Source organism: Narcine bancroftii, chromosome 5 (genome assembly GCF_036971445.1).
Source record: "Narcine bancroftii isolate sNarBan1 chromosome 5, sNarBan1.hap1, whole genome shotgun sequence".
Taxonomy (NCBI): Eukaryota; Metazoa; Chordata; class Chondrichthyes; order Torpediniformes; family Narcinidae; genus Narcine; species Narcine bancroftii.
In genome coordinates, this window is record NC_091473.1 from 173,349,747 (window position 1) to 173,371,753 (window position 22,007).

At 39.6% G+C, this 22,007-nt stretch overlaps 1 protein-coding gene across 4 annotated transcripts in view; it reads right to left on the reverse strand.

Annotated features, from left to right (window-relative positions):
• The window catches only part of hdac11 (histone deacetylase 11), a 120,116-nt gene extending 98,311 nt beyond the window's left edge, over positions 1 to 21,805 (reverse strand). For 3 of the 4 annotated variants that reach the window (XM_069939800.1, XM_069939799.1, XM_069939802.1), the window contains exons 1-4: positions 21,451 to 21,656; positions 14,077 to 14,145; positions 13,031 to 13,179; positions 12,630 to 12,730 (exon numbers count right to left, since the gene is read on the reverse strand). In XM_069939800.1, coding sequence (XP_069795901.1) covers positions 12,630 to 12,730; positions 13,031 to 13,179; positions 14,077 to 14,111 — 285 coding nt within the window. In that variant the 5' untranslated portion in view covers positions 14,112 to 14,145; positions 21,451 to 21,656. Of the gene's footprint in view, positions 1 to 12,629; positions 12,731 to 13,030; positions 13,180 to 14,076; positions 14,146 to 21,450; positions 21,657 to 21,688 lie in introns of those variants that run through there. The other variant, XM_069939801.1, reaches the window with a different exon arrangement.
• Between the last annotated feature and the right edge of the window lie 202 nt (positions 21,806 to 22,007).

Consider the following 22,007-nt stretch of genomic DNA (forward strand, 5'->3'; position numbering starts at 1 on the left):
GTTTAATTCACTTTCACAAGCATGTACACAGCAGAAGCACAAGATTGATTGGGATACCTCTTGTAAGCCTTCGAAGAAATGGTTCTTTAGGCAGCAAGAAAAGAAAATATATTCACAGAATTTAAACTGACATAACAATGAACAAATTCATTCTACGTTCCAGTGCAATAGATTAAATAAAACTACAAGAGGATGAAAAATGCGATCACCAAGCAAAGACAGCAAGGATAATACCAAATCATTCAACATACAAATAAGTGTTTCTATGCTTTCAGAAACGACAATTCAGCATAAAATGGCTTTGAAAGCATTTTTAAAAAAAGGTCTCATAATACCAAATACGCTATGTTATCATTCATCACAATTTAGTAAATTATAAGAATTTGGAACTTGTAAGAAACAATAGAGCTATAAATCCTCTAATCTTATAGAAAGAAACTGCCATAGCCAAGAAAAAAAAATTAGGCTCACAAGGAAAATGGAACTGTTTCGAATTCTACAGATAGGAGAATTGGTGTTTACCCAAAACTAATCTTAAATGTTAAGTACAAGTCCATGATCTCAAAACATTAAAAATAAAGAAAAGGATGAAGAGTTTTATATACTATAGAGATAGCTCTTTTGTATTCCACAGTGCCTATGAAACGTTTCTTTGGTAAAATAGGAGAGCAACATTCTATCGTGTATATTTTTCTCTGCAAAATGCATTCTTTTGAATGCTGTGTAACTCAAAGTTGGTGCGGAATGAAATTCAAAAGAAAGCAGGAGGCATCTCAGGTCCAAAGAAGGGAAGAGCAGTGTGCAGATAGAGCAGAGATGATGGTTTCAATGAATGATCATTTCAGGTATCACAAGTTGCCAAATGTTTTCACACTATTTTCCAGAATGCTGCACACAGTTCGTCACTGTCCATATTTGCTTCTGAATTACTGCTTCTTTTTATAAGCCAGTTCTCAACAAGATTAAATAGCAAGAATAAACAATCTCAAGCTAGTTTTTCAACAAAAATATTTCCAGCACGACAATGTGATTTAATAGGCAAGGAAAAAATACTCGAAAACTTGTGACATACATGTGACTTGAATTAAAAAGCAGGAAGGAGGGTTAGTATGCTAACAAATGATGCAAAGATTGGTGGAGTTGTGGGACAGTGTAGAGGCCAATCAAAGAATCCATGAGGATGTAGAGCAGTTACAGATATGGGTGAAGAAATAGCAGATGGAGTTTAATCCAAACTGATATAAAATGTCCCCTTTGGGAGGTCAACTGTTAGGAGAATTAAGGGCAGGGCTCTTAAAGGCATTGATAAGCAGAGGGATGGGGGGGGGGGGGGGGCGGGGGATTGTGTAGGTGCCACAAGACTCACACCACCAGGTTCAGGAACAGCTGCTACCCCTCCACCATCAGACTCAATAACAAACTCAATCAGAGGCTCATTTAAGGATTCTTACTTTGCGCATTATTTAGTACTGATTTTTTTCAGTCTGTTTATATTTCTTTTTTTTTGTCTATCTATTTCTTTGGTACAGTTTACACATACCAATAAGTAGAAATTTTGCCTGGCCTGCAGGAAAAAGTATCCCAGTGTTGTATGTGATATCATGTATGAATTCTGACAATAAATTTTAAGTTTGAACTTTGTTTTATTTGGAACAAAGGAGCTGAGGGGAGACCAGATAAAGGGTTATAAAATCATGGGAGCTATTGATCAGGTCATCAGAATCCTTCCCCCAGGGTAAGAGTGTCATATACTAAAAGGCATGCACAGAAGGTGAATGGGAGGAAATTGAAGAGAGATGGGCCGGGGAGTTTCTTTTAAACACAGAGTAGTGGTGGAAGCAGATATAATAGTAGCACTCTAGATGGACATGTGAATATGCAGACGAAGGAGGAATATCTATCTGTGAAAGGATTCAGAGTTTTACTATGATTTGGACAACACAGTACTATTCTTTGCAAAAGTACTGGCCAGGAATTGCAAATTAACTGGACTGTTTTCTGCCCTGTGTAAACAAACTTAAACAACTAAAGGAAGTGCAAGAGATTATGGAACTTCAAGTGAAAATTGCTTCTTGAGCAATCACATACTGATTTCAGCATATTTCTTGGTCTGCCCACCAAACTAAGCAAGCCCATTACAGAATTAATTAACATCATACCAATTCTCAAATAAAGACTTATTCATTGTAAACGGAAGAAGCTGATTCTGTTTTAAAGTCAATTGAACCAACTGATAATTCCTTATACCTCCTTCCATATGTATCCTGTTCCATATTCAAAACAAATGCCTTAAAATTGGTATTTCTGTTCAACCTTTAAAAATGTCATAATTCCATTGATACAATATTTGGTCTGGACTTTCTTTTCAATTTTGAAAATGTTATTTATAGATCAGGATAAAACATACAATGAAAAAATACAGCTTAAGAAAAGGTTTGGACTTTCTTCACCTATATTATTCATCTCAATATCTACCCAAGATGTTTTTTCTTCCCTTTGATACCAAGATGACAAAAATTGAGCTGCCTTATAATAACTTTTAAAATTTGGTCATCTCAAACCCTCTTGATCTTTTCTTCATGTCAACTTTTGCATACTTATCCTTGTCGATTTTCCTCTCCATAAAAACTTCCTTAACACTCTTAATCGTCTAAAAAAGCATTTCAGGTACCTGAATTGGTACTGTTTGAAATAAGTATTGAATTCTAGAAAAAAATATTCATTTTAACACAATTCACCTGTCCTATTAACATTATTGGTAATTCCTTCCATCTTTTTAAATCTTCTTCCAATCTTATTAAAAGTGATAAATAATTCAATTTATACACATTATTTAATTGCTTACTTACTATTATCCCCAAATATTTAACCTCCTCACTTTGTCATTTAAGTTTTACTAACTTTTTACATTGTGTATAATCTGCATTAACCATCAGCATCATTTCACTTTTATTACTTAGCCTTATATCCTGAAACTAGTCCATATTCTGTTAATCTTTCATTTAATCTATTCAGTGAAGTTTCAGGTTTAGTCAAGTATACTGTAACATTATCCGCAAACAGATGAGATTGTTTTAGAGGTTCATTGTTTATGACATATGATCAATGAAAGGAGAAATATGGGATATAACAAAATACAATATTTGTATATTATCAATTATGATCATATTTGAAGAAGAAAGTAGGAATGGACTTGAGACTTCCGGAGCATAGATAATTTGAAGATGTTATAACAGATACCTTTATTATTTGAAGATTTATAAGAAATAAAGGAAAAGAAAGATTTGTATAAAACTAAATTGAAGTGGAAACAGGATTTAAATATACAAATTCAAGAAGAAATACGGATGAAACTATGTAGAGATAGTGTAACTAATACGTTAGATATCAAATGGTTCAATATAATTTGTTTTTACATCAAATGTATTACACACCCTACAAGTTGAATAAATTTAACCTAAATTTTTCTACTCAATGTTTTAGATGTAAAAAAAAGAGGTTGGTAATTTCTTGCATTCAGTATGGTTGTGTAAAAAGGTAAAAGATTTCTGGAAAGAATTGTGTGTTATGTTAGAGAAGATATTAAAAGTGAAGGTTAAATTAGATCCAAAAATTTCCTTATGTTGGGTAACAAGTTGGAACTAGATAAATATAAAAAGAGATTTTTGAGACTCACAACAGCAATAGCGAGAAAGTATGTAGCTAAAACGTGAAAATTGGAAAGTAATGTTAAAATAGAAGAATGGTTTAATGAAATAAAATACTGTTTCCCATTAGAAAAAATTACTTATAACATGAGAGATGATTATGATAAATTTTGTCAAATTTGGGAGCCATTTGAGATAGACTAATTCAGACCTTCTAATCCAATCCCTCCCCCCCCGCCCCCCCCCCCCACCCACCAAAATATGGTACTTTCATCAGGAAATGTATTGTGGAATTATTAATGTGGTTATAATTACTATGATGAATGCATTTTTTCTTTTCTTTTTTTTCCTCTTTTTTTCTATCTGTAGGGGTTAAGGATGGTGGGGGGGGGGGTGAAAATGGAAAATTATTTATTATTTAATGATATTGCAAGTTAATTTGAAATGTGTGAAAGATATTAATAAATAAAATTTTCAACAGAATTAATTAACATCAGACTTTAGCCAACTCCACCTATTCAGAAGCTTCAGAATACTCTTAAAACCAAATACCTTTTTTAAATGCAATGATGCTTTTCAAAGCTTTCTTAAATTATTTTTCCAATTTTGCCAACCCTGATAGGGAAGTATTAATATGTAGCAAATAGTTCTATTTTGTTCTTAAATATAATATTCAGTTGCCTGGTTTTTTGGATAACTCTAATATTTAAACTGTTTACCAATTAACACCAATTACACATAAATACATTCTATTAATTTATTTTTAAATAATGTTCAAACACATTGACTAATTGTATTGCTTAATTTCATTTTGTTCATTTGATGATATACAAATAAAGTTCATCACACACCTTGAAAAACAAACAGAATAAATGAGACCCAAAACATATATTTCAGCTGAAGCAGAAACTTCAAACCTCTACCATTTGGTCTGATTATTTTTATTTTTCCCCCTATATAAATTTATATAGTAAAATCCCCACTATCTTGCCCTCAATCAACTGGCAAAAAAATTAAGGAAATAAATACATTTTAAAAATAAATAAAATTTTAAAATTGTAAATGTTCTCCAAACACACAACTCCTTGGGAGGAAACATTCAGCCAGCGGAGCGCCTTGATTGTGCCCCACCCAGAGCAGCTGTTTGAATAAAGCTGTCTTTGAATAAAATGGTGGCGCCCAGGATGGAGAGCCGGCCAATGCCACTCATCGCTGTGGTGACCCTCCCAAAATGTCACCCTATCTCTGCTTAGAGATATCCTATACCTTTTTGTCCTATACCTTTATTACTATGAAGTATATTAGGAAGGCTTTACCTGTAAACTTGGGGAAGGTGGTCCTAATTATGATAGCGGCATCGTTAGCGTAGCAGCCAGCGCAACGCTGTTACATCACCAGCAACCAGGGTTTGAATTTAAAATTTGTAAGTTACAAGAATCACTTGATTAAAATGAACTTTACATTAATTAAAGGCTACAATACTGATTTATTTTTTCTAATTACTTTAAATTTTGCACTGTCTTTTAAACAGTGTATTCTTAATGCAGGTGTATTAGTTAGAGATTGGAAGAGTGAATCTCAGTCAACTGGAAAATTTGTATTTTCCAGCAACCTCGATCCCCGTAGATGCCAGATAATGGAGATTTTTACATTATTTAATATTACAACTCAAATCTGATCTTTGTATAATAGTTTTCTTCCATTTGTTGTAAATAAACAATTTGCAATAAAATACATTTTTATCTCACCCACAAAGGTAAAGCAAAAATTTAACAGCATGGCACTTTATTGGAGATTCATTCAGTAAGTGCGATGTCTCATGTTTTAAAATATCACAGAGATCAATAAAACCCAAATATATTCTCCAAGTCTTTAACAGGTTTCCTGATCTTAGACACAATAACACAGAACTGCAAGTGGCTTTTGTCTCTCTGGAGAAGTAGAATATATTGACAGAACTCGCCCCAATTTGCCATCCAAGGGATCCTGCTGGAAAACATTTTCACGATAAGAGACCTTTCCAGAAACAGAGGTGAAAGAAATTCTCAGCAAATCTGCATTCAATAGTGGAAGAAATGTCAACAAGGATATTGGGTGAATCCCTGGTCTTAGGAACTTTAGCTTCCACGTGAAAAATGAAAATGAAATCCTTGCATCCAAAAGACAGAACTGTTAACAATGAAGTATAACAGAAAGGTTACAGTATGAAAGGAAGCCATTCAGTCAATTATTTCCATACTAGGACTATGCAAATACAATCCATCTAGTCCCAGTTCCCTCTTCAACCCAAAATTGTTTTCCCTTTCATATATTTATCCAGCTTCTATTTGAACACAATGATTGACTTTGCCTTTACAACCACATATTTCCATAGAAAACCAGGGTTCTTTACTCTTCTCCAGATCAGAATAATTTTTCCCTATCTGCTTGATCTACATCTTTCACAATCTTAGAAGCCTCTCAGGATCCCCTCTGAGCTGCCTCCATTCCAAGGAAAATAACCACAACTATGCTACAAAATTTTTGTCACCTGCAGATTTGTAAATTTGACCTTGTTCACCCAGTTCCAAGTAATTAATATCAGAATCAGGATTTATTGTCATGAACAAGTCATGAAATTTGGTGTTTTGTGGCAGCGTCACAGTGCAAACATTCATATTATAAAACATCTTACAATAATAAATATATATAAAAAATAGTGCACGAAGAGTAAGGCAGAATCTTTGGTTCAATGATTATTCAGGAATCTGATGGCAGCGGGGAAGAAGCTGACCTTGTGCCATTGAGTCCCCATCCTTAGGCTCCTGTACCTTTTCCCCGACAGAGGCAGAGTGAAGAGGGCATGGGCTGGGTGGTGGGGGCATTGAGGATAGAGGCAGCTTCTTTTTTAAGTGACTGCCTCATGCAGATGTCCTTGATGGAGTGAATTCTGGTGCCTGTGATGTCGCAGGCCGAGTTAACAACCCTGTGGAGTTTTTTCTTGCCCTGAGAGTTGGAACAGCAAACAGCTAGAGTGCTCTCCACAGTACACCTGTAGAAGTTTGAGGGTCTTCAGTGACATACTGAATCTCCTCAAACACCTCAGAAAGTATAGTGCTGGCGAGCCTTCTTCATGATTGCATTAACATGGAGGATCCAGGACAGATCCTCGGAGATGTTGACACCCATGAATTTGAAGTTCCTGACGCTCTCCACTTCTAAACCTTCGATGAGAACTGGGTCATGTTCCCCTCACTTCCTCCTGAAGTCCACAATCATCTCCTTGGTTTTGCACACATTGAGCACAAGGTTGTTGAAGTGGCACCACTCAAGGAGTTGATCTATCTTCCTCCTAAACGTTTCCTCATTGCTATTTATGATTCAGCCGACAACTGTGGCGTTATCAGCAAATTTGTAGATAGCATTGGAATTGTGCCTGGCCACACAGTCATGGGTGTATAATGAGTAGAGCAGTGGGCTAAGCACGCATCCTTGAGGTGTGCCTGCGTTGATAATCAGTGAGGAGGAGACGTTGTTTCCAATTTCTATATCATTTTCTCCACATGCCCAGTCCATCTCCCACTCTCTCAGCAGTCCACCTTCACCTTGGCTCTCTAAGGCAAACTGTCACTTTCCAACATAAAACCACACAACACATAGGCCAATACACAACACAAAACTCTGTAACAGGTGATCCAGAGCTGAGTGGAAAGCCAGCAATATTGCATATTGCTATATTAATATATACAGTGATCCCATTCTGAGCCCCCAGAAAGAAACCTCTCCAGTCAGAAAACAACAACTGCAGACTCCATTTTCTGTCACTTTGCCAAATTTCTATCCATATTGCAAATGTTTTTAATCTATTGTCTTCAATCTTGGTTACACATCTATTGGCCAATGTATTATAGAACCTTAGAACACTACAGCACAGAAACAGACCCCTTCGGGCCTTCTAGTCTGTGCCGAACCATTTTTCCCCCCCTCGTCCCACTGACCTGTACCCAGTCCATAGCCCTCCATACCTCTCCCATCCATGTACCTGTCCAAATTCTTCTTGAATGTTTTTCAAGCCTTGCTCTCATGATTAAGAACATTCCTATGGAATGTGAAGGTAGCCAGGGTCTCTCTGGAAATATTAACCTGGGACTGCAGTCTGGGCAGATTACAGATGCCGGACTTTAAAAAAAATACTATTGGGCAGCCCAGTCGAGGTACATCTCTTTGAGGGGGGAGAGGTACCATCCTGGGTACAAATTGGACTGCATTTGGTGGGCGAGAGGATAGCAGAGGACATTATTTATAAATTGGATGCCAAATTATTATCTAGAAAAACAGACAGCCCATTTTAAGACAAATTATTCGTAAATGGAGTGATATTAACCGATATTTAGGAATAAAATTGGGGCTATCTCCAAAAACACCCCTGACTCTGAACCATTTAATATCTTTGACAGTAGGTAACAAGATCCTAAACGCCTGGCACAGGTATAGTGTCAGGTGCATAGAGGACTGTTACGAGCAGGGACAATTAATGTCATTTGAGCAGCTTAAACAGAGGTACAATTTGTCACATAAAACATTCCACTGCTATCTTCAGATAAGATCTTTTCTCTAGGACAAACTAGGTCCAAGTATGACCCTCCCAAAGTGCAGAGACAGAGACCATGATTCGAAGTGGGGGGACACACAGAAATTTATTTCGGCAATGCATTCCCTGCTCACAGTGGAAGGACCCATATGACGTCTTCATAACGCGAGACAGAGGTGGGAGTCAGACTTAGGAACAATGATTGATGAGCGGTGCTGGTCTGACCTGAGTCAGATCAGCATGACGGTGGAAATCAATGCAACATACAGGCTATTGCACCAACTGTATCTAATGTCGCAAAGGATTAACAGGTCCAAGTCGGAACTGTAGGATCAGTGTTTCAGGTGCGACATTGAGACAGGAACCTTTCTGCACGTGACCTGAACATATACCAATGTGAGACCCTTTTGGGCAGAGCTAGGCAAAGTCCTGGGAAAAATAATAGATAAAGAATTCCCACAGGATCCTGAGCTGCTCCTGTTGGGTAACATGATGGACATAAGACCTACAATGAAGCTGTCCAAATTCCAAATTCAATTTGTAATTATCACATTGGCGGTGGCCAGGAAGTGCACAGCGGTTACCTGGAAATCCAATTCTCACTTGAGCATTGTGCTCCCTATGTTTTGTTGTTTAAACGTTCTTTATAGATATCCACTTATCTGTGTGTTGAGTGCTTGGGGCTTAGGGAATGAAGTGGGGGGAAAAGGGAGGATAAGGGGCATTAGGTTTGGACTGGTTTGTAAATTTGTAAAGATATGATATAGATAAGTGGTAATTGATGTCGACTTGTAATGATTATTGCTGCCAAGCTGTAAATTACTGTGTCTAAACCTGAAAAACTATAAATAAAATATTCAAAAAAAATGTTAAAATTGAGTCCGCATTAACCACTTCAACTGGCAGCTCATTCCACACTCCTATCAATCCCTGTGTGAAGATGTTCCCCCTCATGTTCCCCCTAAACTTTTCCCCTTTTCACTCTTAACCCATGTCCTCTGGTTTGTCTCTCACCTACCCTTAGTGGAAAAAGCTTATCTACATATACTCTATCTATCCCCCTCATAATTTTAAATACCTCAATCAAATTTCTCTTCATTCTTCTACGCTCCAGGGAATAAAGTCTTAACCTACTTAACCTTTCCCTGCAACTCAGTTCCTGAAGTCTGGCAGCATCCAGATCTGTTAATCTTTTTATCTTATTGATATCTTTCCAGTAGTTATGTGACCAAAACTCCACATAATACTCCAAATTTGGCCTCATTAATGTCTTTTAAAACTTTACCATTACATCCCAACTCCTATATGCAATACTTTGATTTATGAAGGCCAATATGCCAAAAGCTCTCTTTATAACCCTATCCACCTGTGACACCACTTTCAGGGAATTATGTACAGGCATCTGTATTCCCAGATCCCTCTGTTCCACCACACTCCTCAGTTCCCTACCATTTATCATGTACGTCCTTTGTTGGTTTGTCCTTCCAAAATGCAACACTTCACCCTTGTCAACATTAAACTGTCACTTTTCATCCCATTTTTTCAGCTGGTTCAGATCCCTCTGCAAGATTTGAAAGCCTTCATCACTGTCCACAAAACGTCTAATCTTTGTGTCATCTGCAAACTTGTTAATCCAATTTACCAAATTATCATCCATATAACTGATGCAGATGACAAACAACAATGGTCTAGTCCTGATCCCTGAGACACACCACTAGTCACAGGCTTCCAATCTGAGAAGCAATCATCCATCACTACTCTCTGGCTTCTCCCATCCAGCCATTGTCAAATCCAGTTGACTACTTCACCATGAATACCTACCGTCTGAACTCTCTTGTCTATCCTCCCATATGGGGCTCTGTCAAAGGCCTTACTAAAGTCTATGTAGACAACATCCACAGCCTGTCCTTCATCAACTTTCCTGGAAACCTCTTTGAAAATCTCTATAAGATTGGTTAAACACGATCTATCACGCACAAAACTATGTTGACTGTCCCTAATCAGTATCTAGCTAGCCAAATAATTGTATATCTGATCTCTTAGAACACCTAATAATTTACCAACTACTGATATCAAGATCACTGGTCAATAATTTCCTGGGTTACCTTTGGAGCCTTTTTTTAAATGACGGAACAACATGAGCTTCCCTCTAATCCTCTGGCACTACACCCGTGGCTGAGAACATTTTAAATACAGGTATACAATCCGACATCTGAAATCCGGAAAGCTCTTTTTTTTTCCTGGTGTTGGTACAGCGGGGAGAGAGGGACGGCAGCACGACTCGGGCAGGTGGGGGGGGGGGAAATAGACAGGAGCGCAAATTGGGTGGGTGGGAGGGGGAGAGAGATGGCAGTATGACTGGAAGGGGGTGGATACGGCAGCAAAATTTGGGTGGGTTTAAATCTGGGGCAGTTGGCTTTTGTTCTGAAATCTGGAAAAATTAGAAATTCGGAACACACTGTCCCCCGAGGGTTCTAGATAAAGGATTGTGTCCCTGTATTTCTGTCAGACCCCCTGCAATTTCTACACTACCCTGCCACAATGTTAAACAGAAGCAGAAACTTCTGGAAAAACAGCATTTCAAGCAGCATCCATTGCAACAGAACCAGAGTAAAAAAATGATTCAGGTCAAAGACCCTCATCAGAAAGGGACTTTGTTGTAAAGCATTAATCTGGTTTCTCTCTTCACAGGTGCTGCCTGCATTGCTGAGTGTTTCCAGCAATTTCAAATGTTTAATCGCATTCTCTTTTGTGTGCTTCATTTTTTTCAAAATTTCCAAAGAAATCTAGAAATCCTCGACGTTAACAAATCAAATTCACAGTAGTTCCAACCTGATTAAAATTGACCATGCATTATCAGTGTAACTGAAACTCAGATGTAGCATGAACTAAAATGACTTGGACAGCAATTTGTCATCCACGCTACAAATATCTCAAGTACCAAAAATCAAAGCCTATAAAACAGTCTGGATTTATGCAACAGGCAAGTTTAAATTACAATCGAATTACACTGCAAAAAGCCATCAGTTTCAGTTGATCAGCTTCAAGTACAGGTAAAGTCTCAGAAGTTCAGTAGAAAAACTACATGATTGAATGGAATGGTCTTGACCCAGAATATACTTCAGTTAAGCGACTGATCGGCAGTTCACTATTTCTAACATGTAATCATACCAGACTAGGAAATATACAATGTGAACCCAACATGATTATTTCTCCTTCTTTGCCATATCTTCTTTGTATTTTGTGCATGTTATTGAAAAAAAAGTGCAAATGAAATAGCATCTTCCTCCTTTTTAAAAAAAAAACTCACCTTTCTCCATTATTTTCCCTGTGGTTTCTTCTATTTCTTTCTTTTAGTATTTTGTTTTCCATTTTCTCCTACTTTTGCTTCACTTTGACTGCCATCCACTTCACACTAAAATTTGGGGCCTTATTTGATTTTCATATTTTAATCAACAGCACCAACAATTTTCTTCTTTAGGAGCTCCAACTGCTCCTTACCTCCACACACCTTTTGCGTTGTTCATGTTTTTCTTTTAAAAAATGTGGTAAGACATTCAAGTGAAAGGAGATTGTTAATATTCCTGAACCTCATTCCAGACCCATGAGGAAGTCAAGAACAGTATCAGTAGACCTAGGCAATAAGCAGTAACTAAACTCAAGAAGGTAATTCACCCAAGCAACTCATGTGGACCTGGCTTATTATTTAACTTCCATTGCTTTGGTTAGTTATTCTTCAAATATATTCATGTTATTAAATATACTCAGAGATGCACAAGTCACAAAGGATACAAAAAAAAGGGACAGTGTTACCAGGAAGAGTCCAAAATCAACATATTAACATTGTTGTATTAATGCAAGGCAATCTGTGGGATACAAGTTAAATCCCAAATACAGAACTGGCCAATTTCAATTGCATTTTTGTTGCTTGCAGCCAACTAGCTGGTTAATTATAGATACTGTACTCGATTTCATTCTTGGTACAAGAATACCCCACACGTGGGGTATTCAAATAAAATTGAATAAAAAGATATTTAATGAAAAATACAAAAAGTGCATTAATGCCTTTTTGTTGGGAAACTGCTTCTCTCATGCTTCTCCAAGATTACAAAACATAAAAACAACCCAAAACTGATTCTATTTTTAGATTAAAGACGACGTTGACCAGTAGTAAGAGATTAGCTTTCAGTACACTTTACTCTTCCGGTATCCCGTAAACATTGAGGCAGAATATTTTTTTTTAAATAGACATCTCCATAAGTACAGTATTTAACATTTCAAGTGGTGTATAGTTATATTTTTCCCAGTGGCTTTTCATATTTTGGCACATGGTAAACATGACATTGGATATTGATCATTTCAGTTTCCTTCATCATCCAAGCACAGTTAAGAAAGCAGTGAAATCAAGTTACCTTGAGTTTATTAAGGTACCGCTTTGAGTGCACAACTAACAGGTCATCTTCCTGTGCTTCTATGGCTCTTACAATGGTTTCATCCTTTATCAACATCTCTTCTAAAAAAAAGCAAGTACAAGAGAAATAAAATGGTAATGATCTGAAGGGAGATTTTTTTAAAAAATCCAAAATTGCATCAAAAATTCATTTAAGACCAACTCATCCTGATGGGACATTAATTCTGTTCTTTGTCCTCCACAGCAAAACAACTCTTTATGCTTACAAATCATCTTTCATTTTCAAACAACTTGAAAAACAAAATTCTGTTTATGAACAAAATGGTTAACTAACAACTTATTGATCACAAAATATTTCAATAATGAATCAAAAATGTAAAATTCTTCCAAAACATGACATACCTTTTAGAAAGTTGACAATTTTCCCCCATTTCCCTGAATCGAAAGGATGAAGCTTTTCTAAGCCCAAGAATGTGATATTATAGTCAGGAGAATATACAATAGGCCATAGTGTTGATGGAAGATTGACGTACAAGTTGGTTCTATGAGGCCTTTAAATGAGCAGTAAAATGTTAAAGATGAAAAAGATATACTGTACATACATCTTTTATAAATACAAAATAACAAAGGCAGCTATATTTTTTAATCAACGATCCATAGACATTTATGGGCTACTAAATATGAACACCATATTGCTAATCTGGGAATGACATCTGGAAGGATGAGGAATAAAGCACAGCATCATCTCTGATTGGGAGGCTCTATACTGGACTCAAAACTCTCAGTAAATGTAATTACCTCAATCAATATTATTGCTATTAACCCTTTGGACTCTGCCCATTTTTAAGCTTTCATAATACAGGTACACAATCCTTTATCCGGAGATCTAAAATCTGGAAAGGTCCAAAATCCGGCAAGCGGGGACCAGTGGTTGGGGGAGGCGGCCGAGCGAGGCGGACGGGGGAGGCGGCTGGGCGGTTGGGGGAGGCAGCCGGGCGGTCGCGGGAGGCAGCCGGGCGGTCGCGGGAGGCAGCCGGGCGGCCGCGGGAGGCAGCCGGGCGACTGGAAGGGAGTGGGGTTGAATAAAGCAGCACAATTTGGGTGGGCTTTCCAAAATCTGGAAAAATCCAAAATTCGGAACACACTGTCCCCTAACAGTTCCGAATAAAGGATTGTGTACCTATATATACCATACTCCAGATGGGTCCACGGGGAAACCTTTACAGTGTGAACACCAGAACGAAGCAGCTGGTGGTTGGGTATAAAACCAGTCCCGGAAAACTGGAACACAGAGAACATGCACTTGGTACTCTCTGAAAACAGGGACACAGAGTCCATAGGGTTAACTTTATATTGCCTTTGCTATGTGAATTAATGCCAAAATTAATTCATATACAATTGCAATTAATATTAAATAAACCTCATTTGAAATATTGGATAAAGCTTACAGTTTGTCTTCCTTTCTGCTTTGTTCCACTGACATCTTCTTTCTTACATATTTGTTCTTTTAATTAGTCCTGGAAAAGACATAATTATTAATTAACCTTCTGTTGAAGTCACTAAAATTTGACATCAGCAGACACAAGGAAATGTTTGTGCAACAACTGAATGCTTACGCAATAAAGTAGGTTTTCAGAAACATCTTTAGAAAAAGAGGTAGAACACAGTCAGCAAGGATTTCCAGAGTCAATGCAGAGCTTCAGCAGCTTAAAATTGGGACACCATTGGCAGAGCGTCTAAATTTTAGGATTCTCAGAAATGCCAATATCTCATAAGCACATTTCACAAAATCACAAGATAATAGGAGCAGACATAAGGCAATTGGCTCATCGAGTCTGCTCTGATATTCTTATTATGCGCTGATCCATCCACCTGCTCTGCGCTGCTCCGCGGCTTTCTCCCTGTAACCCTTGATGCCCTGACTAATCAAATACCTGTCAATCACTGCCTTAAGTACATCCAATGAACTCGCTTCTGCAGCTGCCTGGCATAAAGTTCCACAGATTCATGACCCTCTGATTAAAGAAATTTTTCCGCATCTCTGTTTTAAATTGACACCCTTTTACCCTGAAGTTATGCCATCTTGCCCTAGGATCCCCTACCAAGGGAAACATCCTTGCCACATCCACTCTGCCCAAGCCTTTCAGCATTTGAAATGCTTCTATGAAGTCCCCCATCATCCTTCTGTATCCCAACTAGAACAGTCCAAGAGCCATATATGTCCTCATATACCTACACTTTCATTCCACGTTTCATTCCAGTAAATCTTCTCTGAACCTTCTCCAAAGCCATCACATCTTTAATTAAATATAGCGCCTAAAACTGTACACAGTATACCAAGTGGGGTCTCACCAATGCTTTAAAGAGTCTCAGCATTACATCCCTGCTCTTGTATGCTATCCCTCTAGAAATGAATGCCAACATTGCATTCGTCTTCTTCACCACCGACTCAATCTGGAGGTCAACCTTTAGGGTATCCTGCATGAGGACACCCAAGTCCCTTTGCACCTCAGAATTTTGAATTTTCTCCCCATCTAAATAATAGTCTTCCCATCTAGTTCTTTTACCAAGTACATGACCCTACACATTCCAACACTGTATTTCATCTGTCACCTCTTTGCCCATTGTCCTAATCTATACAAGTCTTTCTGAGGCCTTTCTGTATTCTCAGCACCACCTCCCTACCAACTATTATGGCATCTTCTGCAAATTTAGACACAAAGCCATCTATTCCATAATCCAAATCATTTATATAGAAGAGGCCCCAACATCGGCCCCTGTGGAAAAACACAAGTAAACGGTAGCCAACCAGAATAGGATCCCTTTGTTCCTACTCTGTTTCCTGGCAAACAGCCAATGCTCCAGCCTTGCCAACATCCTTCCAGTAATTCCATGGGCTCTCATCTTGTTTAGCAGCCTTATGTGTGCCACCTTTTCGAAGGCCTTTTGAAAGTCCAAATACACAACATCCACTGCATCTCCCCTGTCCATCCTACTTGTAATCTCTTTAAAAAATTCCAATAGGTTTATCAGGCATGATTTATCTTTTCATCCACCTCCAGGTAATCCATAATCTCATACTTGAGAATCAACTCCAAGTTTCCCAAACACTGACGTCAGGCTAATTGGTCTATAATTTACTTTCTGCTACCTTGTTCGCTTCTTAAACAGCAGAGGGACATTCGTGATCCTCCAGTTCTCTAGAACCAATGCTAGAATCCATTGATTCCTTCAAGATCATTACCAATGCCTTCACAATCTCTAGCTACCCCCTTCAGAACCCGAGGGCCCATTCCATCCGGACATCTACCCTGAGACCATTAAGGCTCTAAAGTACCCTTTCCCTCATGATCTTCACAGCATTCATTCAGTTCCTCTGCCATCTCCTTGTCTCTCATTACAAATTCTCTAGCATCATTTTCTATTTGTCCTATGTCTATTTTGGTCACTCTTTTACACATTTAAAAAAGCTTTTGTCTCCTCTTTGATATTATTTGTTAACCTCCTTTCATCATTCATTTTTCCCATCCTAATCATATTCTCTGTCATCTTCTCCAAGTTTTTTAAAAGTTTCGCATTCCCTGATCTTCCCACTTATTTTTGCTTCCTTGTCTGCCCTCCTTTTTGCTTTTATTTTGGCTTTAACTTCCCTCGTCAGCCAAATTTGTCCCATTTATAAGATGGGTGTTAATGGGGGGTGAGATCAAGAGAAACCTGGAAACAGGGATGAAAGTTTTTGGCCACACAATTTGAGAAATTGTAAAATAGAACCTCCTTGTCCCTCAAATGGATGACTGGTCTCAGACATCCTCAACACTTCTCTGTGCTCTGAGCCCAATAACATTCAACTTATTGTAGAACAAAAATCTATCACTGCTCCACTGCTCTCTGAAATAAAGGAATCCAAACATTCACAAAGAATGTTTGAGAGAAGAGAAGAAATTCCTCTTCATAGCCATTTTATTCTGGTGTTATGCTCATAGTTCTATTATCCCAATGAGGGAAAAATTCCTCTAAGCACCTATCTTGTCAAGTCCCCTCAGAAATATTATGTTTCAATCAGATCACCTCCTATGGTGAACTCCAGTGCTTATGGGCCCAACCTGCTGGCTCTGCCTTTGCTCAAAACTCAACTCCTTCATCCCAGGAGGTAATGCTGAATGATCTCTGAAGAATGAATGACATTTGGTGTGAATTATAGCCAAGCAATAGAATTTTAACCAGAGACAAATCTACAAGTAACAAACTCAAGCAAGAAAATTACAAAGCGAGACAGTTACCAAAGATGAAAATAAGTAGCTTTGGCTGTGGCACTAACTTGATCATATACCCAGTGCTAAATATAATTCCAAGATAACCATAAGCCTGCTTAAATTCCAACAGCCATCTGGCAAAGAAATGGAACTGGTCATTTGGAAATGCATAAATAGCAGTTGGTCTACAAGTAGCTAGTGATAGCAGAGTGAAGACAATGTAGGTGTCAAAGAATGTAATTCAGTTCTGAGAAACAGCTTCTTCACACAGTCAGGGAGACTGCTGAATGACTGATGAACTGCTCATACAAATCCTCCTAGACTTTACTAGATGTGTATTTTTATACTGCATTGGTGTAATTTGACTGAATGCATGAATGTGTGTTGGCACATTTTTGCACTGAGGACTGGAGAACATTGTCTCATTGGGTTGTAGTTTTACACTTGGATGATAATAAACTTGAACATGAATTAAGGTCCAAGGTTCCTTAATTGTCATGCACACAAATACCCTGTAAAGACACACAAAGGGGCACCACTATTCCAGCATCACGATCAACTCAAGAAACAGAAGCAAAAGAGAATCCCTTAAGAGACACTGAGTGGCCATCTCATCCAAAGCTGCCACCTCCTGTGCTCTCACATGTTCACATGGCCTTCTGTTCATTCCAGTGGTGAATCAGAGTTGGAAGCATCCAAGTCACCCTCCATGGACCCTGGCTCTGAACCACTAATACCATTAGGAAGCGATCAGTGCTTGGTTTGAGGCCTTCGGTGCCAAGCTGTTTGCTGGTCCACTGCAGGGTTGTAACCCTGCCTTCTCCTTCTCCTTCTCAGCAGGGTGTGGGGCATTTATCTGCTCTACGGCCCTGTGCCCACCCACTGCCAAAAACTGAAGTATGGAGTGGATTCCCAATTTTAAGATTGTGACAGAGAAATTCAAAATGCCAAATAAATATCACCAGGTCAGGTAGCACAAGTGGAAATAGAAACAAGTTAACTTTTCAGGTCCTAGACCCTTCAGCGGTTAACCGTTTCTCTTTCCATTAATGTTGCCAGACCTGCTGAATGTTTCCATCATTTCCTGGTTTTATTTCACATTTTCAGCAAGAGCCTCAAGATGTACTATGAATAAGTCACATTTAGGACAGGAAATAAATGCTAGAAACCATTTGGCCCCTCTTGCCTATTCCACCATTCAACGATTGATCATTCAACTCTATTATGGCTTGATCTTGCAAACGCTTTTCATTAATTTTGACAGATATATGAAGACATTCAGCTGCAGAGCATTTTCTGCACTCCTTGGAGATTTTCAAATATTAGTTAATATTTTGTAGAAAAAAATTATTCTCATCTCTGACAGAATTTTAGAGTTTTTATTCTAAGTCCAGATTCCCTGGTTCCAGGCACCCAAGCAAGGGAAAACATCAACTCTGCATCTCATCCTTCATCATTTGCAAGATGATGCCATCACCAGCCACATCTTCCCCTCCCAATCCTTTCTCACTTTCCACAGGATGTACTCCCTCAGAGACTCTCTGATCCATTGACCCCTCCGAACCCTGGCACTTTCTCCTGCATCCACAAGAGTTCAAACCCTGTCCTTGCACCCTGTCCAGTACCACCATCCAGGGTTCTTAACAAGTCTATTGTAATCTGATTGCACAAGTACAACCCGATGTACAAAACACGTAGACGCACAAGCCTATATACATAATGCCTATATACAAGTTTAGTAGATATTAGAGTCTTGGATGGTCAGTGTGAGCAGTTCCCTTGATCATTCAGCATTCTCACCGCCCATGGGAAGAATTGTTCCTCAGCCTGGTGGTGCTGGTTCTGATACTCCTGTAACTTTTTCCCAAAGGGTGCAAGGTGTCCTCAATTATTTTGCACAACCTCTTCAGACAATGATCCTGATAGATCACGTCAATGGGGTGGGGGTGGAAAGGGAGACTCTAATGATGCTCTCTGCCACTCTTCTAGTCCTTTGGATTGATCCTCTGATCCATTTCTCTGCAGCAACCGTAACATACGGTGATGCAACCAACCTGGATGCTTCTTGGTTGGGTAAAAATACACTGCAATTCCTCCAACCTTGTCTACTGCATTCAGTGCCCCCGATTTGGCTTCATCTACATTAGTGAGAACAAGTAAGGCTAGCGATTTGTAGAGCACCTATACTCTGTCTGCACCAGCCATCCCATGCATACCATTTCAACCTCCCTTCCCGTTCCCACTGATCTGTTCATCCTCAGCCCCCATTCCATTGCTAACATGGGGGCAAATAAAAACTAGAGGAACAACACCCTCATATTCCTGCTCAAGAATCTACATTCCAATAATACGGACACAGAATTTTTCAATTTTAGGTAACCCTTAACCCCTGTGTTCATCTCCCCACCCCACTCTCATTTGTTCTGATCCACTGCCTCTTCAAAGTTATTCTGAAGGCTACCATAACTAGAACATCTTGCTCAATTAGTTTATTTCTTACATGTTACATGTACAGTATTTCATTGCAGAATCCTTAAATGGGTAACTGTTGCTACCTTGATCCCTTGTCACATTTTACCAAGGTACAAATTTGTGACAAAGTTGCCAACATGGCACACTGGTAATTAAAGGAGTTATTGCATCATAGGCCCAGATTTGATCTTAACCTCAGACACTGCCTTTGCAGTGTTTGCATGTTCTTTCTTTGAGAACGTTGGCTTCTCATGTCCCAAAAATTTGTCGTTAATAAATAAATTGACCTTTGTAAATTCCTAATGGTGTGTAGGTCAATGGTAGAATTCAATGGAAATACAGAAAGAATAAAAAGGGATTTACTGTAAATGGGTGTTTAATGGGACAATGTCAATGAGAGTTTAATTGTGGTAAACACACTACAATGTACAGGGCCAACAAAATTCTTACTTACTGCAGCCAAACAGGTTTTTCAAGGTGCGCAATCCACAATAGTAACATCACCACAACACGCAAAGACAGAAAAATAGAATAAAGGATAGATGTACAAATATTCACAGATGCAGTTAGTGCAACAAAATAGTGTGACATTTCAGTGGTAGACATCCTTTGATGGTCCCAAAGTAGTTCCTGGTTTTGGAAGAAAGGTACTACAGGGTCTGCTAGACGTTGGATAAAAACTGCCCTTGATCCTGAATGTGCTGGGCTTTAGCTTCTGCCTGAAGAGAACTACAAAAAGAGATTGAGGCTGGGGATGGTGAGGATCGTTTAAGGGTGTTGGTTGTCCATTTGAGGCAGCATCTCTTGTAGATGGTTTCATTGGGTCAGCACACATGTTGGACTTAGCATCTTCTACAGCCTTCTGGATTAACAAGTCTGCGCCGTACCCAAAAGCTGCGGCCACTTAATTTTCTAATCGAGGACACGATGCAGCCAGTCAATGCATTTTTAAAGAAGGGACATTGGTGAGCCTTCTTCATGGTTGCCATCAAGGCACATGTTCCAGGAAAGGTCCTCCAAGGAGGAAGGTACTAAGCCCTTCCCTCACTTTCCCATCAATGGAGACAGGTGCATGGTCACTCCTTCAGAAACAAGTCCTTGACCTTGCTGACATTGAGAGCAAGATTGCTGTTCTTGGAACGACACAGCCAGACTCCCAATCTCAGTCCTGTATTCTGATGCATCCCGTGGCTCACGAACAGTGTGGAAAATGGGCCAAAGGGTTGGTTTCTGCACCCGACTAGTTCAGGACTTAATATCAATACTAAATATGATGTAGGAAATTAAGTTTGTTGCATTTTGACTTGGCCAAATGCCATTATTCCTTTGGTTTATTATTTCTAACTAAAATTCAATCTCTACATTCCAATGTCCCTCTCTCATTTATTCAATCGTTGCATTTGAAAGTTGCATGTTTCAGCGACACACCTGCCAGCCGCCCAATACGAACACCCATATCCTAAACATATGGCGGATAAATGCCTGAATTATGGACGTTTCTTTCTTTCTTTTTCTTTGGCTTGGCTTCGCGGACGAAGATTTATGGAGTGGTAACGTCCACGTCAGCTGCAGGCTCGTTGGTGGCTGACAAGTCCGATGCGGGACAGGCAGTCACGGTTGCAGCGGAAAATTGGTGGGTTGGGGTTGGGTGTTGGGTTTTTCCTCCTTTGTCTTTTGTCAGTGAGGTGGGCTCTGCGGTCTTCTTCAAAGGAGGCTGCTGCCCGCTGAACTGTGAGGCGCCAAGATACACGGTTTGGAGTTTAAGGCACACAAAAAAGCCAAACACTTGCTCACTTCTTGAACTACAGCCACGATACATGGACTAGTCGGGCCAAACTGGCCTGTTCTGTGCTGCATATGGTTATACAAACGTGATGTCAAATCTCACACACAAATAAAGATACATTGGTGATTCTCGACCAGCAGGTCCTTTTCGAAGCTACAGATGGCACCAGTACAAAATGCAACAGGGACTACAAATCCCAGAATGAGCCTGCTGCAACAAGGGCACGACTTCAACGCCCTAGTTCAGGGTAGAAATAGCAATCGGGGGTAACCACACGTCTTGGCAACCCCGAAATGGAACTTCATGCCTACCTGTCGAGACTGCGCGCGGATGGACACCCGCCACAACCAGAGAAACTCCCGGGGGCCTGACGATTGACGGGACAAGGGGGTTGCCAATCCAACCCAACTTGCTCGGCACGGCTGTCTTTGCAAGCGAGGCGAAATTTACGCCTCTCACCTTTGAAGGGTCATGCCTGATGAAAGGGAGGAGGAGGAGGAGGAGGAGGAGGAGGGGGGGGGGGGGGAGGAGGGAGAGACTGCGCCGTACCCAAAAGCTGCGGCCACGCCACGCTCTCGTCACGCCCCGTCTCACGCCGATTGTGCGCAGAGGCCAACGTCACCGGAGGCAACCCCCGAGCTTGACCGACTTCTGCCTCAGTCCCCGGGCGCTCTGCTCCGACACTGCGGGCGAGCCAAGAACTGGACAGGGGGAGGCGGGGAGACCAGTGGAACCGCGAAGTGATCAGAAAGCAAGGTCGAGACCACCTCTCCTCATCTCGCCCGTCCGTGCCTGAATTCAGCCCCTTCTCGGGGTCATCAATAATTTTAAAAAACACGCACGTACAACGTGCCCGTGTATCTGGGCT